Below are 17541 nucleotides of genomic sequence, written 5' to 3'. Positions count from 1 at the left end.
CTTTTTTTCCACTCTTGTCGTAACTTTGAACGGTTGTTAGTCAAGGAATACCTGTGCAGCTTCTTGAGGACTTTCTGGGAGAACTTGGGATATAGACCTAGTTGAAAAGCTGATGCTAACCGGAGAGACTTTTGGCCTGAATCTTCTAAGCCGTTAGAAGATTCCATTATTATCCAAGAGAAAACCTGCTTATCCAGAAATGTTCTGCCTCTGCATACAGACCATACCAGGTACAAGTACTCCTTGCTTTACAACCATTCATTTAGTGACAGTTCCAAGTTACAACCACACTGAAAAAAAAGTGACTTATGACCCATTTTTCACACTTACGATGGCTGCAGCACCCCTATCTTCCACATGATCAAAATTCACACGCTTGGCAACCGGCTCAAATTTATGACATTGGCAGTTGTGGGTGCTTGGGTTGTGTGATCACCTTTTGCAACTTTCTGACTAGCAAAGTCAAGGGGGAAACCAGATTCACTTAACAACATGCCAACTTAACAACCGAGGTGATTCATTTAACAACTGTGGCAAGAAAGGCTGTAAAACGGGGCAAAATTCACTTAATAACCATCTCGCTTAGCAACAAGTTTTGGGCTGAATGGTGGTTGTAAGTCGAGGACTACCTGTAAGGCAGTGTTGTGTCTGTGCCCCCCGAGCTGGGCCCCCTGCCAGAAAGTGACTCGGAAAGTGAGGGGGAAGGGCCATCAGGACTTACCTCTGGAGCCCCGGCTTCCCTGGCTCAGCCCCAGGAGCCAGAGGCAGGCCAGGTGGAGGAGATAATGAGGCCTCCGTCCCCTGACTCTTCCCCCCCAGGCCACGCCTCCAGACCTGGCTGATGGCAATCAGGCCTGGCTGGACCCTAGGTTTCGTAGGCAGGAGAGGCGGGAACAACAGAAGCAGGGGTAGGGCAGGCCTAGGAAGTGCTGAGTCACGGAGCCACACCCCACAGAGCATAAAAGCAGCCCTGGCTGCTCTTCTGCTCCGTGACGAGCAAAAATTGAGCTGAACTATTTGACTCGTGGAGGAGTGAGCTGAACTCTTTGACTCTTGGAGAACTGAACTGAACACTCGGCCTGGACTGCTGACTTCCTGGTTGCCTGGCAACCCCAAGATAAAAGGGAGACTTTGGCAGGCAGCTGCAGATTCCCTGTCAGGACTGATAGCAGCCGTGAACTCAATTACTGGCTCGTTTAGCCAGCTCGCATGGCTGAGGCCGGGAGGGGACAGAACAGGCAGCAAATACAGTTGGTCCTTGACTTACGACCACGACTGAGCCCAAAATTTCTGTTATTAAGTGAGACATTAGTTTTGCCCCATTTTACAACCTTTGTTGCCACAGTTGTTAAGTGAATCACGGCAGTTGATACGTTAGTAACCCAGTCGTTAAGTGAGTCTGGTTTCCCCACTGTCAGTAGGTCGCAAAAGATGATCACATGATCTTGGGGCACAGCAATGGTCATAGAGAATTTTGATCACATGATCATGTGGATGCTGGAAAGGCCGTAACTGTGAAAAATAGTAAGTCCCTTTTTTCAGTGCCGTTATAACCGAACGGTCACTAAATGAACTGTTGTAGCAATAGCAATAGCATTTAGACTTATATACCACTTTACATCCCTCTCTAAGCGGTTTAAAGAGTCGGCCTATTGCCCCCAACAATCTGGGTCCTCATTTTACTGATCTCGGAAGGATGGAAGGCTGAGTCAACCTTGAGCCGGTCACGATCGAACTGCAGGCTGTTGGCAGAAGTAGCCTGCAGTACTGCATTCCAACCACTTGCGCCACCAAGTCAAGGACTCCCTGTATCCACTAGCGCTGTGAGGACTTCTTCTTCAGCCTGTAAAGCTTGAGAAAGCAAGCCAGAAGATGCCTACCTGCTTGAGCGAGTGATGCTGCTGAGCTATCTGTTCTGGCTTGCTCTGAATCGGGGAGGCGGCCTGTTGCAATATCCGCTGCTCGATCTCCTGCTCCTGTTGCAAGGCCTTCACAAAGGCGGCCTTCAGCCGGCTCGTGTGCTCGGCCTTCAGCGCCTTCTTCTGATTGGAGGACATGCACGTCTCGCACATGATGGAGCCGCTCTTCTCCTCCCTCCAGCGGCAGGTGAAGTCCGTCTTGCACTGGACGCAGGTGTAGGGCTCCTGCGAGGAGGGGCTGACGGAGACTTTACCTGCGCAAGAGGAGACAGAAAGGATCAACCAAGGGCTTCTGACCTCTGGCTGGAGTTCTTAAAGATGGCCGGGAAAAAGCTATAGCAAAAAGTGGAAAGAATAAGAGTAGGACGGTCATCCTCTCTATTCCTCAAGCCAATTTAACAGTGCAATGGACGGGAGTTAAGTTTTAGAAGACTTGGAGACAGCCCAGAAGCAACAGAGTTTTACAAAGGAAAATTTTAAAACAGCAAGTAGTTGATCTCTACAGCAGGAGTCTCCAATCTTGGCAACTTTAAGCCTGGAGGACTTCAACTCCCAGAATTCCCCAGCCACCTTTGCTGGCTGGGGAATTCTGGGAGTTGAAGTCCTCCAGGCTTAAAGTTGCCAAGATTGGAGACCCCTGCTCTACAGAATCAAGGTTTTCTTGGTGGCTCTTAAAAACACCACTCCAAGCCTAAAAAAAGTCCCACCAAAAATAACACAAAAAGCCAACAGATCACGTTCCCTCTTTAAGGGATATATTACTAATCCATCAATTAAAATTTCGGCTGGCGGAATTTAACAGAAAAGCCTTTTCTGCCGTGGTCCCTGCTCTCTGGAATATCCTGCCTCCAGCGGTGAGGCCAGCCCCTACCCTTCTGGCTTTTTGAAGCGGCCTTCTGACTTGGCCCTGCCGATTGGCATGAGCCTCCCAATGTAGACCCTTTAGGATGGAAATGGTTTGGGTGCAATGAAAGGGAAGGCATTTGGTGTTTTTTTAAAAGTCTATATCTAATTCCTCAATAATTTTAATTGTTCTTATATTTATACTTGATTTTATATTGCTCTTTTGATTACTTGTAAGCCATCAGAGTTGCTCTGGATGATGAGATGGCCGGCATATAAATTTAATAAATAAAAGATCAGTTAATCAAATGATTCCCCAAATCAGAGGTAGCTTGAGGTTTCTATTTGAAAAGAATTTAGCATGATGGAGACTGATGTACAGTGGGACCTTGGTACTCATCGTTAATTGGTTTCAGGAGGTGCGATGAGTACCAATTTTTTTTCCATAGGAATAATGTAGTGAGTCACAAGGCAGCGGACAACTCTAGCTTGTGCTAGAGCAATTTCTAGCTTGTGTGTTGAGTACCAAGATAAAATTTTCAAAATGCATTGAGTGCAAAATTCGATGCGTTTCAAAACAGCTGAGTACCAAGGTACCACTCTATTTCCTGTTTGGGATGATTCCATGTCACTGGGTCTCATACTCATCCTAGGTACCTGTCACTCTGACATCTTTTACTGAAGATTAAAGAATGGGCATGAAATGATTTAAACCCCAAAGCAGGTTCCCGCATACTCTAAACCAGGGGTCTCTAACCTTGTCAACTTTAAGCCTGGTGGACTTCAACTTCCAGAATTCTGGGAGTTGCAAGTCCTCCAGGCTTCAAGTTGCCAAGGTTGGAGACCCCTGCTCTAAACAGCAACGGCTCTTGGACAGAGAGGAGAATTCTCTCAACTCTGCCACTTGGAGAGGCTGTAGATTGAACCTGTGATGGTTTGCATGCAAAAAGAGTGACAAGGTAAGACTTCAATACAACTTCATACCTTGTGTCAATAGTGTGGTGTAGTGGTTAGGGCAGTGGACTCAGGTTAAGGTGATCTAGATTCAAGCCCATTCTCGGCATTGTTCACTCAGAGAGTGGCTTTTGAGTTGGTTATTATCCGTCAGCCCAACCTACTTCACAGGGTTGTCATGGCGATGTAATTGGAAAAGGTTCTATTATGTATACTGCCCTTAAACTCTTAGTAGGATAGGTGGGACATAAAGGCAACCATACAACGTGAGAGCCAGTTTGGTATAGTGGGTTAAAGCGCTGACCTAGAAACCAGGAGACTGTGAATTCCAGTCCCTCCTTTGACATGAAGCCCAGCAGGTTTCTCTCTCAGCCCAACCTACCTCACAGGAGTTATTGTGGGGAAAATAGGAGGGGGGAAGAGTATTAGGTATGTTGACCACCGTGGGTTATTTATAAAGTAATAAAGGCCGGATAAAAATCTATTGAATAAACGAACAGCCAATAATAAAACAATGCCAACCTATCTTCCCCCTGTTACCAGAGGTCGTATTCAGATGGTTTGGACCGGTTCAATCGAACCGGTAGCGGAAATCATGGGTGGGCCCGTTCATTTGCCCCCGCTCTATGCCATCCTATTTAAGCATTTTTGAGGCTGGGTGCATGCGCAGAAGGCGCAAGCACGAGCAAAGTGCATGCACGGAAGGCCAGGTGCATGAGTGGAAGGCAGGCGCACAGGTGAACCAGGTGCGCATGCACATGACAAACCGGAAGTAATATAATCTGAAACCCACTGCTGCCTGTTACATATGTATATCACCCAGCTTGCATTAAGCAATGGAGGTGAAAATCTCAGCTTTATTGAGAGCAGACAATTAAGGTACTCTTAAAATTGCTTTTCCCATCCTAGAATCCCCCAGAGAAGCTGTTGGTCTAAAGTTCTATCAACGTCTTCTACTCAACATGACTAAAAATCAGTGTTGTGTCTTGTCCGCTCTCACCGCAGCCGGGGTCTGCTTATCTGCTCCCGAACACGGAGGAATGTATGCCTCCCGGCCCCAGTCCTGGCTCCATGCCCAGACAAGCTGCAGAGGAGGGGGCATCCCCCGGCCCCAGCCCTGGCTCCATGCCCAGGCAAACGGAGCAGCTAGACCCCTCCCCCTCCTCCACAGCATGTGAGCCTGAGGAAAGTTTACTTCCAACATCTGCTGATTGGAGTGACCCTCGCATCAGAAGATTGGATAGGCGGAGGCAACAGAAGGAAGGGAGGGGCAGGCCTGGATAAGTGCTGAGTCATGGAGCCACACCCCATGGCCTATATAAAGGATCTGCTTTCTGGCAGTCTCTGTGTCAGGCAAAGTTGAACTTATCTTGCTGAAGTCACTTACTGGTCTCCTGCCTGCTCTGAGGACTTTGCTAGGACTTTGGGCAGAGCTACAGAGGCAAGCCTGATTCGGATTTCCCTGACCCAGCCGTCAGCGGAGGAGTGGGACACGACAATCAAGCATGATGGGAACTGAAGTCCAGCAACAACTCACAACTCTTAAGCAATGTAAATCTCAGCCTTGTTTCTCTCTAGGTAGCCTCCTGTAGCTAGGACTACAGTTCCCAGAGTTCTAAGTTTGAAGGCATCAATGTTTGGCCCCTTAACAAGCCTCACCTTGAGCTTCTAGTAGGTTTTGCACCACTTCCTCCAATCCAACCAAGTAGATGAACTCATTATTAGCTGCACTGGGCAGGAAGTTCATTTCAGGAGCCGGAGGTTTGGGCGGAGGAATTTCCAGCAGGGTTTTCTCCAGCTGTTTCCGCAATGCCAACTTAGCCGCCGCTTGCCGACTGGCAGGAGAGTCGTTCGAGTTGACGATGGAAGCAACGCTGGTGGCGGTCGAAGCGTTCACCTGGGCGGACGTCCCAGCCGCACCTTTCAATGAAGTTGGGGAGGCCTGGGAAACGAAACGGGGGGTGGGGGTGGGGAGGAAGAAAAGTCTTTCTTACACCCATCCAATTCCACAATGCGCTACTCAAAAGAAAGCAGAGATCTATGCATAAGGTGGGGATCTTCTCAGTCGAGGAAACGGAATCTGACACTTCCTGCGTACAAGCAGAGACCTAACTCATAAATGGAAAATCTGGCTCTTTCAAAATTATAGGGAGTCCTCGACTTACAACACTTCATTTAGTGACCGTTTGATGTTTGCAACAGGATTTTTTTTTTAAAAAAATTGACTGATGAGTATTTTTCCCACTTATGACCATTGCAGCATCCCTCTGGTCATGGGATCAAAATTCAGACGCTTGGCAACTGGTTCATATTTATGACCATTGCAGTGTCCTGGCGTCACGTGGTCACCTTCTGTGTCTATCGGACAAGCAACAGTCAAGGGGGAAAGCCAGATTCACTTAACAACCGTGGCAAGAAAAGAGAAAAAAATATCCGCGTCATAGGCGTCAGGAAGGGCATCCGGCCCCATGCAGCTCCATTCTGTTGCCCAGACTCTACCTTGAATTAAGGGATTACAGGGGCATAAAAAGGGAGTTTTAGAGCAGGGGTCTCCAACCTTGGTCCCTTTAAGACTTGTGGACTTCAACTCTCAGAGTCCCTCAGCCAGCAAAGCTGGCTGAGGAACTCTGGGAGTTGAAGTCCACAAGTCTTAAAGGGACCAAGGTTGGAGATCCGTTTTAGAGGAGGGAATATCCCTCATATTCACAACAGAATCAGCTCATTCAACCCACTCTATAGCTATAGAAAATAGGAAGGGGCCGGATAGCTCAGCTCAGGCTGGTAAGGCCTGTTATTAAGAACACAGAAGCCTGCAATTACTGCAGGTTCAAGCCCGGCCCAAGGTTGACTCAGCCTTCCATCCTTTATAAGGTAGGTAAAATGAGGACCCAGATTGTTGGGGGGACAATAAGTTGACTTTGTAAAAATATACAAATAGAATGAGACTATTGCCTTATACACTGTAAGCCGCCCTGAGTCTTCGGAGAAGGGCGGGGTATAAATGTAAACAAAACAAAAAAAAAGGAGATAAAACTAGATCACTGTTGTGCCTCGCCCACCCCCCTCTCCGCAGCCGGGCCCCTCCCATCTCCTGTTATCTGAGCCAGAGACTGAGAGTGAAGAAGAATGGCCTGGCATGCCTCCAACCCCCAGCCCTGGCACCATGCCCGGACAGACTGAGCAAGAAGCCAGCCACGAGCTAGAATTACTGGCAGCTGAGCAGGAGGACAAAACGTGGACAGATCCCCGCTTCTGGAGAATGGAGAGGTGACGTCAGCAAAAGGAAGGGAGGGGCAGGCCTGGATAAGTGCTGAGTCATGGAGCCACACCCCATGGCCTATATAAAGGATCTGCTTTTTGGCATTCCTTGAGTCAGGCAAAGTCTCATCTGGTTGCTGAAGTCACACCTTGGATTCCTGCCTGCCCTGAGGACTCTGACAGGACTTTGGCAAAGCTGCAGAGGCTTTGTGGCCACGCTGGATACAGACTTCCCAGACCCGGCCGTCAGAGGAGGAATGGAACACGACAACCACTGAGTTACGAAAAGACCCTACAAGCATCCCCCTACAGGTAGTCCTTGACTAACGACCACCACTGAGCCCAACATTTCCATGGCTAAGCCAGGCAATTGTTAAGTGAGTCACCATGCCCTGCTTTATGACCTTTCTGCCATGGGTTTTTAAGTGGATCTGTCTTTCCCCGTTGACTTTGCTTGTCAGAAGCTCCCTAGGAAGGTTGCAGGGGACAATCCCAGGACCTTGGGATGCTGCAGCCATCGTGAATACATGCCAGTTGCCAAGCACCTGAAGTTTGATCGCTTGACTGTCGGGATTCTTCCATGGTCATAAATTGAGAACTGGCCAGAAACGTGGACTGTATATATTCGTTCCCATTTAATTTCCCATTTGTTTCCCATTGTTGAGCAAACTTGACTTGAAATGTTTGCCATTTAAATGTTATAATGAGACACGAAGAGACATATGCTTAAGTGGCTCTGTAATATTTCCCTTTTTCCTCTCCGTCTCTCCCCACCTTTCTCTTTCTCTTTGACTTTTTTTTTTACACGTCTCTTGGTTTTGTTTTTGTTTTTTGTTAGAGGCAAGACAAATTAAGCTATTTATTTTATTTATTTATTAATTTAATTTATATACCGCCCTTCTCCCGAAGGACTCAGGCCGGTTTACAGCGAAATAAAAACAGATTACACAAAAATAGATTAAACAAAAATTAAAAAACAATTTAAAAATCTGATTCAATAAGCTGAAACAAAAATTTAAAACTATAATAAAACCATAATAAAACCCGTTAAAATTACATTAGGCCAGCCCTGCGGGATAAAACAAAAAGGTCTTTAACAAAAAGTTCGTGTCGGAAGGTCCGGAGGTCAGGGAGTTGCCGTAACCCGGGAGGCAGCTCATTCCAGAGGGCAGGAGCCCCCACAGAGAAGGCCCTCCCCCTGGGGGTCACCAGTCGACATTGTTTGACTGATGGCACCCCGAGGAGACCCTCCCTATGGGAGCGCACAGGTCGATGGGAGGCAATTGGTGGCAGCAGGCGGTCCCGTAAATAACCCGGTCCTATGCCATGGAGCAGTTTAAAGGTGGTAACCAACACCTTAGCCGGATTTGCCTGCCTACCGTTGGGGGATAATGGCAGCCTTCCCACTCCTTGGCCCCAAAGACAAAGTGAGAAATGCCCCTGCCTTTTAGAATGGGCCTTTGCATCTCTTACGAGGATGTAATAGTTAAAAGAGTAAAAATGTTGCAGCCTGCAATGCATGCATGCTCCTGATTGGACCAGTCGCCTTTCCTGAATGACGTCAGGAGGGAGAAAGGCTTCAGGGCAACATTGCTGCCTTGCTTACCTGCGGGATGTTGACCAAAAGGCTCGTATTCGGGACATTGGCGACGCGGATGAGACCCTGCTGTATGATGCGCTGGCCCTGGATCTGCACGCTGGGAACGGAAGCCCGTGGAGCTAGGAGCAGCGGAGGAGGTCCCGAGCTGGAGTGCGGGCGGATGTTGTGGATTTGCTGGGGAGACACAGAGATGGACTGATACGGATGGATACGTGGGAGGACGAGATGGGAGGAGGGCAGGAAAAAAAGGGGGGGGGGAGAAGGAAGGCCAAGCGAGGGGGAAGAGGAAGGGTGGGATGGTAACAACAAGATGCCGTGGGAGCAATGCGAAATGGGGGAAGAAGGAAAGTAAGAAGGAAAAAACTATTAGTTTATTATTTATTTTTAAATCAAGAAATAGGAAAACTCCGCAAGCCAACAGTGTGTAGCTTTATTTTCAGAAAGGTTGGAAGAATTTTTCAGGATGCATCAGATTCTAACAGGAAGTGCATTTTTTGTTTTGTTTTGCTCAGACAATCAAATAATTTAATAGAAACCTGAAAAAATAAGCTTCATAAAGACGCTTCGATTTGCACCCCCTTTTTTTTCCAGCACAATTTTAACTCCACAGGGTCGCTAAATGAATGTTCATTACATGAGGACTGCCTGTAATGAATAGGCCTGAATGGCAGAAAGGCTGGGGGAATTTAAGAGCAGTGGATAATGGAAGCAAAGCAGGCGTGAGACCAACTCAACAAATGGCTCGACAACAACGGCAGGGGGGCAAGGCAAGGATGTGTAATGTTACATATGTATTGTTGGGAATATGAATGTGTGTGTGTGTGTGTGTATACGTTTGCAGGCAGGCAATACCATGCTCTTGACTGAAAACACAAATTATTTGCAGTAAATATTAGACAGTGTGTGAATCTGATAATTAATGCATCGAAGTCCAAGGCAGTTGTGTTTGACAGGGATGGTAAAATGTAGATCAATGACAAAAAAACTAGAAAAGATGAATTTTAAGATGTACTGGTAGAAAGCTGGTGAGTAGTATATGGTATTTCTCTTGGTTAAAAGATGCAAAAATGGATACACATACAACCAATTTTGCCTCCTTTGTTAAACAGAGTAGAAATTGAATATGACAAGAGACACTGTCATGTTTTATTAAATGTATCTAAATGAAAAGCAATGGAAACAGGGCAGTGGTGGGATTCAAATAATTTAACAACTGGTTCTCTGCCCTAATGATTTCTTCCAACAACCAGTTCGACAAACTGCTCAGAAAGTTAACAACCAATTCTCCCGAAGTGGTGCGAACTGGCTGAATCCCACCACTGAAACAGGGTACTTAAGAAGTGTTACGTAGGAGAGAAAGGATTTCAAGAATGAAAGGATTTTGAGGAAACATGTAGGGAATACAAAAACAAGGGCTTAATCATGACAATATATGATGCTCAAAGTATAGAACAAATATACGGAAGAAGGAAACGTCTTGAGAGAGAGAAGGACTGAGAAAGCTGCAGTTTGATGGCGTTGATGAGCTCTTGAAAAGAGAGAGGTGAGAAGTTTAGTGAACAAAAGGCGAAGGAAGAAGTGATGGATGGTGCTTGAATGATACAGCAGGAAGCAAGAATGGTTTGCCAGAACAGAACGGCACGGAGAGGTACAGTGAATGTGCAAAATACTTTTAACTAGTTTTCTTTTTCTTCTCTTACAACTTCAATTCCTTCATCTTGCCAATTTGTAGGTAATTTAATTTCTTCTGCCTTATTTTTCTCTGCGCTTGAGGGAATACTCCAAAAGCAACAACATCATGTATGCACGCATACAGGTCAGCTGCATTAACTTTGGCCAGAAGAGAAAGGATAGGGCCGTGATAGCGAACCTATGACACGCGGGACAGAGGTGGCACCCAGCGCCCTCTCTGTGGGCATGCGAGCCATTGCCCCAGCTCAGCTCTGCCTCAGCTCCTGCCAGCCAGCTGGTCTTTGGGTCTCTGCTGCCCATGCGGAGGGGGGGGCGCATGCAGGAGGCATGCCCATCCGTGGGAGCCACACATATATTGCATTTTGGGGGGTCAGGAGAGCACATGCTTTGGCCACTTGGTCTGGAAAAGGCTAACCATCACTGGGATAAGGCATAACTCAAATTAATAAATAATAAACAACAGATCCAAATTCTAATGTCCCCTCCGTCACAAAATCACTTGAGGCTCCCTCACAGGGTCAGTGTTGTAGAGAGTCAAATGAAGCCAAAGCCATCTGTTGTGACTCCAGCCCCCGAACCTGGCTCCATGCCTAAAAGTGACTCCAAGAGTGAGGGGGAAGGGCCAGTAAAGCTTACCTTGGGAGCACTGATGCCTTTGGCCTGGCTCCAGGAGCCAGAACCAGGCCAGTCGGAGGACGTAATGAGGCCGTCATCCCCCGATTCCTCCCTTCCTCAGGCTATGCCTTCAGACCCAGCTGATAATAATAATAATATTCAAGCTTGGCTTGACCCGCGCTTCAGAAGATTAGAGAGGTGGCGTCATCAAAGGGAAGGGTGGGGCAGGAGCCCCACCCCACAGGATATATAAGGAGCTTTGGGACTGCTCCCACTCCATGGGGAGCAAAAGATTAGCTGAACGTTTCAAAGAGAGCTGAAGTCTTACTCTGCGAGTCATTTGTTTGAACTTTGGCAAGCAGCTGCAATTTCTCTGCCAGGACTGATAAGAGCTGTGAATCCACTGGCTGAAGGCCAGCTCATTACTCCGAAGTGGGGAAGGAGACAGAACACCGTCATAGATTTGTCTCCCAGAAGAAAAGCACGGCATACATAAATGAATCAATTCATATGAAGTGTTTTTAACTGAATTATCAGCCTTTGCTTACATGGCATTTTCTCAGGAAGTGGGCATGGGCCAGCAATGCATTTGCTTTGCACAAGTAATCCTGGCTTAGTGACAATTTGCAACTGGCAGTTCAGTTGTTACACAAAACAGTTGTTAAGTGAAATTGTGACTGTGCTTATGATCTTTCTTCAGCTTTCCTTTGGTTTACAGGTCGGTGAAGGCGATATATGCAAGAATTGGCCCCAGAGTTACTTTTTCATCACCGTCGCAACTGTGAATAGTCACTAAACAAGGCAATAACTAAACAAAGACTACCTGTGCAGGGGAAACTATCAAGGAAACAGAATTGGAAGGGACTTTGGAGGTCTTCTAGCCCAACCCCCTGCTCAAGCAGGAGACCCTACCCCATTTCAGACAAATGGCTGTCCAGTTTCTTCTTAAAAAACCTCTGGTGATGGAGCATCCACTGCTTCTGGAGATATGCCATTCCATTGAAAGGGCACCCAAACTCTTTCTTCTATGCAATATTCCTGTTTCTCGACCTTGGTAAGCTTAGGATGCATGGACTTCAACTCCCAAAATTACAAAGCCAGCAAGACTAGCTGGAGAATTCTGGGAGTTGAAGTCCGTGCATCTTTTAATTTGCCAAGGATTTAGAATTCCAACAGTAAACGCAACCAGTTATTTGACCCGACTCGGCCTCCCTTACCCAGTATAACTATTGTGGTCCGCAAGCAGCCTGTGGAACTGGCAACGGAGTCGGACAGCGATGAGGCTGAGGAGAGGCCAGGGCCATCGGGGAGTGAGGTGCGGACTCCAGAGCCTCCAGTAGTGAGGCAGAAGAACAGGAGGAGCCTGTTCCTAATGCACGCATGAGAAGAGCTGCCAGAAGGCAAGGGCTGCTCAAGCAAAGAGGACGACTCGGGAGTAGGGCCAAGAGATGATTGTCCCCTCCCATAAGGCTTAAAAGACCAGCAACGGCGTTTGGACTCTTTGCCGGAAAACAATGTTGATAGCTTTGTCTTGTTGCATTTGTTTTGTATCAGTGTCTTCTGAATGTTTGCCAAGAAAGGCCTTTGGCAGTTTGCCTAATTGGACCAAGGTTTGTGATAGGACTGAGGAATTTGTGTTGGGAGGAATTTGTTTTAATTTAGTTGAACTACACTGGGAATGAAGTAATTCTCAGCTGTTCGAATAAAGTTTGTTTGTTTTTTCACGGACTGAGTTTCCTACTACCTACTTGGGCCTGGGTCACAACAATAACCCAGCAAGCAGCAACTCTCTGGGGTTTCAGTCAGAAAGGGATTTTTCCCAGTTAGGCAGAGATAATCAGGATCTTGGGAGAGGAAAGGTGATGTGTGGAGGAAGGAAAAAAAAAAGAAAGAATGAAAGGTACAATAGCTTACCTGTGCTCCTCGGACTAGAGGTGGCATGACTATTTGCGTGTTCTGTTGAGAGCCCAGCTTTGAAGATGCCTGCTGCCCACCCCGGATCAAAGGAGGAGGAATAACAGTCCCAGGAATACGCGAAGAAGCGTTCTGTTTTGGGAGGGAAGGGGTGGGTTGAGGAGGACAGGGAGTAGAGAGAGAAAAAAAATGGTTTTGCTTTGTAACTGCAGACCGTCAAAGATCCATCAAGGGTCAAAGAAACATCTAGACTGAACTGCCAAGAAGTAGATACAGACAGAGATAAAAGATCCACGAGAGGAATATGGGAGGCAAGTCAAAAAAAAAAGCATAGCAATTAAAGTATTGAAGCGGGCAAGAGACGATGGATAGATGATTTTCTTGTTGTTGTTCTGATTTGCTTTGCTTTTTTCTCTCTCTTTCCTTTTTTAGGTAGGTGACATGACTAGAAGTTAGGGAGGATAGAAACAAAACGGTTTTTAAATAAAGGGTGATATGATTAAAAGTTAGAATAAGAGAAATAAGATAGGGGGAATATTAGTGTATACATTTTTATATAATGAAATAAAAGCAATGACAAGAAAAAATATGGAATAATTGAATGATAGACTGTAACTTAATACACAACTGTTTATTATTATTATTAGAAATATATAAGTTGATTGAATGTAATAATTGTGACTGATTTTACTAGTTCTATTTGTATAGAATGCATGATACTCAAGTACCACACTGTTCACGCATTGATATGTTTGTAAAAGAAAAACTTGTAAAAAAAAAAAGATCCATCAAGGGCATTCTCTCCCTACTTCCCTTGTGCTCATAAACCAACTTTTTAATATAGATTTGAGAGCCAGTTTGGTGTAGTGGTTAAGATACCAGGCAAAAAAACCTGGAGATCATGAGTTTTAATTTTACCTCAGGCACAAAGCCAACTGGGTGATCTTGGACTAGTCACTGTCAGACCAAGGGAAAGAAGCAATGGCAAACCACTTCTGAAGTCTTCCCAACAAAACTGCAGGGACCTATCCCAGCAGTCAACCCTGATTTCAAGGCAATATCCTTCAATATTGAATTGAATATTGAATTAAATATTGACGGCAAAAGTCTGGTAAACTCGCAAGGTTCGTTTTTCTTGCCATGTACATGTATATAGCCAAACTAGACTGTATTGTTTCTCTGTCTCATATATTATATGTGGGAATATGCATAATTTTGTATTTATTTGTCTATTTATCTATTTATCTATCTATCTAATCCAGTGGTTCTCAACCTTCATAGTGCTGCGACCCCTTTAATACAATTCCCCACGATGTGGCGACCCCAACTGTAAAATTATTTTCGTTTTGAATTTATCGCGCCTGAAGCCGTATTGGCTAGCGATCTGAACTGCTTGCGATTGCCTTGAGGACGGAGGCATTAAAGCGGAGACTCCTCCCCTATTAAGTTTATCACGCCTAAAGCCAGATTAGGCTAGCGATTGGGAGTGATTGCAGCTGGCTTGAGAGGGAGACATCAGAGCAAAGATTTCTCTCTTTTTTAATTCATCGCGCCTGAAGCCGAATTCGGCTAGCGATTTGAAGAGCCTGCAGCTGGCTTGTGGAGTCAACCATTGGAGCGCGATTCTTCGACTCACAAGTATACTTCCCATTTTTCCGATGGTCTTAGGCGACCCCCAACGGGGTCGCGACCCACAGGTTGAGAACCGCTGATCTAATCTATCTAGTCATTTTTATATAGTGTATATTGGAGGTGGTGACCCTTTGAAAGTTGTATATATTTGTAAATATTGCTACAGTACATGTATGTACATAAATAAATAATTATAATATAATTAAATTTATAGAATTAAATAATTATATAATATATAGAAGAATAATCTATAAAATTGGAAACTATGTAATTATGAGTGATACCAATATTGGAACACTGTAAAGAGTGGAAATGTGGTGTAAAGGTTGAAATATATTTAATAAAAATTTATTTTAAAAAAAGAGAGAGCTGTATGCAACGAAATTTCATTTTAATGTATGCCGATTCAAAGTGACAATCAAGCTATTCTAAGTTCTAAAAGAGGCAATGGCAAACCACTTCTGAAATCGTTCCAGCAAAACTGCAAGGACTTATTCCTGCAGACACCAGGAGTCAACCCTGATTTGAAGGCAGTATTAAGATTAAAGGGACGCGGTGGCTCAGGGGCTAGGACGTTGAGCTTGTCGATCGAAAGGTCGGCAGCTCAGCGGTTCGAATCCCTAGTGCTACCGTGTAATGGGGTGAGCTCCCGTTACTTGTCCCAGTTTCTGCCAACATAGCAGTTTCGAAAGCACATAAAAATGCAAGTAGAAAAAATAGGGACCACCTTCGGTGGGAAGGTAACAGCGTTCCGTGCGCCTTTGGCGTTGAGTCATGCCGGCCACATGACCACGGAGACATCTTCAGACATTGCTGGCTCTTCGGCTTTGAAACGGAGATGAGCACCGCCCTCTAGAGTCGGGAACAACTAGCACGTATGTGCGAGGGGAACCTTTACCTTTACCTATTAAGATTAATACATGTACGGCTTCATTTCCAGTTTCTTTATCCGCTCAGAACCACTGTAGGAGCACAGACGCTACAGGTGGTCCTTGACTTGCAACCAGTTGCTTAGCGGCTCATTAAAGTTCCTTCAAAAGGTACCTATCACCTGGTTCCCACAGTCACATGACTCCATTTTGGGTGCTTGGCAACCAGCCTACATGTACGGCTGTTTGTAGCATCCTGAGGCTACATGACCGTGATTTATGACATTTTTGCTGAAAACCGGTGTTTATTTCCAGTTTTCAGCAAAAATGCTGAAACCATGAGTCTGCTTAACAGTGTTTGCTTTATGATTGATGCAAAAAAATATATATATCATAAAATCAGAGCAGCTGCACAGGTGACTCGTTTTACAACTGTCAAAACTGATGACCATAATCAGAAGGTCCATCACGGTTGTAAATTGAGGATTACCTGTACTGAAGCAGCCTGTACGACTGAATTAACTAACAAAGACCTTTCTTACGTCCTCACCTGTAGAAGGGCCGACTTGCTGGATGCAATGTTCTGTGTTCCCCTCACTAATGGGGGAGGTGTTGCTACAGCATTTCCTGAAGAACCAGCAGGCTATGAAACAGACACACACACGGGGAACAGTATTAGAAGAGAGAGGTATTAGAAGAGAAGCAGACTATTCTGAACGCTCCCTTTTGGGTCTCCATTGATGGGCAGTGGGTTTTCACTGCCAAAATGTGGTGCCAAAATGCCTGTGGTTTTTTGATTGCACAACTTTAGCCCAGTTTTATTTATTTATTACCTCTATAACTGTCTGGTTTGGTTCTGCAACCCAACAAGACAGACCCAGACTTCAGAGGATAATCAGAACTGCACAAAAAACAATGGCTACCAACCTGCCTTCCATTGAGGACCTGTATACTGCACGAGTCAAAAAGAGGGCTGTGAAATTATTTACAGACCCCTCGCATCCTGGACACAAACTGTTTCAACTCCTACCCTCAAAACGACGCCATAGAGCACTGCACACCAGAACAACTAGACACAAGAACAGTTTCTTCCCGAATGCCAACACTCTGCTAAACAAATAATTCTCTCAACACTGTCAAACTATTCACTAAGTCTGCACTACTATTAATTTTCTCATCATTCCTATCACCCATCTCTTTCCACTTATGACTGTAACTTTGTTGCTTGTATCCTTACGATTTATACTGATATTGTTTCCTGATTGCTTAATTGTAGCCTATGACTATCATTAACTGTTGTATCGTTAAGTGTTAAATTTGTACCCTATGACTATCATTAAGTGTTGTAAGTGTTGTACCTTGATGAAGGTATCTTTTCTTTTATGTACACTCAGAGCATATGCACCAAGGCAAATGTGTGTCCAATCACACTTGGCCAATAAAAAATTCTATTCTATTCTATTCTTTTCAAAGAGTAGGAGAGAGAAGTGGAATAAAGATGGCAATTTGCTTCCTGGAAGAATGCTGCTTTCATTTACATCATGGGCCTTCAACAAACTTTTAAGACCTGTGGACTTCAACTCCCAGAATTCCCCAGTCAGCTTACATTGATTTACATCCTTGGAAAAGAAAAAAAAACAAGGAACACACTGTGCCACTCGTGGAATGTCACCTTATTACTGAATGGCTTCTCGCAGATCCCCATATCTGGCAGTCAGGGATGGAGAGTTTAAAAAAAAAAAATGCTAGTAGCCTCTATTAGAATAATTAGCATGTCTTTTCTTTCTATATCTTTACTTCTCCTTTCTCTCTGCCCAGCCTTACAGCATCATTTATAGCTCAAAATCCAGTGACCGGGAGTTCTATAAATAAATCTTAAAAAGTTGTGCTTAACGGGGAGGGAGAGGAAGTTCGAAGGCCGGAAATGGTCTTCAAATGAGGTAATCAATGCCTGGGTGATAGACAGGTGAGAAAGACCTGATAGACAGGTGAGATAGACATATATCAACTCCAAGTAGAGAAGAAGAAAATAAAAAAATAAGGCAGAATCTGCTCACCTTTTGGGCTGTTGTTTCCTTTTGTATCTGACTTTGTCGTAATTTTTTCAGTAAGACAAGTTTGGCTTCTTCTAACCGCAGTTCTTCCTTCAGCTGTTTAATCATTCGTTCCCGTTCCTCTGGGCTGCTTTTCTACAAGGACACACGTGATTGGAAGAAAAAGGTTGAATTTCGTTGAAGGAAGGAGG

The 17541-nt window shown here is 45.2% G+C and overlaps 1 protein-coding gene across 12 annotated transcripts in view; it reads right to left on the bottom strand.

The window, feature by feature from the left end:
- Nucleotides 1-17541, bottom strand: part of GATAD2A (GATA zinc finger domain containing 2A) — a 132897-nt gene that overhangs the window by 7574 nt on the left and 107782 nt on the right. For 11 of the 12 annotated variants that reach the window (XM_058162514.1, XM_058162510.1, XM_058162504.1 and 8 more), the window contains 6 exons: nt 17354-17485; nt 15847-15939; nt 12796-12927; nt 8581-8748; nt 5376-5658; nt 1881-2173 (listed from right to left, as the gene is read on the bottom strand). In XM_058162514.1, the coding sequence (XP_058018497.1) occupies nt 1881-2173; nt 5376-5658; nt 8581-8748; nt 12796-12927; nt 15847-15939; nt 17354-17485 (1101 nt within the window). The remainder of the gene's footprint in view (nt 1-1880; nt 2174-5375; nt 5659-8580; nt 8749-12795; nt 12928-15846; nt 15940-17353; nt 17486-17541) is intronic. The other variant, XM_058162515.1, reaches the window with a different exon arrangement.

The sequence above is a fragment of the Ahaetulla prasina genome, chromosome 1 (assembly GCF_028640845.1).
Source record: "Ahaetulla prasina isolate Xishuangbanna chromosome 1, ASM2864084v1, whole genome shotgun sequence".
Taxonomy (NCBI): Eukaryota; Metazoa; Chordata; class Lepidosauria; order Squamata; family Colubridae; genus Ahaetulla; species Ahaetulla prasina.
This window is presented reverse-complemented; position numbering and strand designations above follow the sequence as displayed.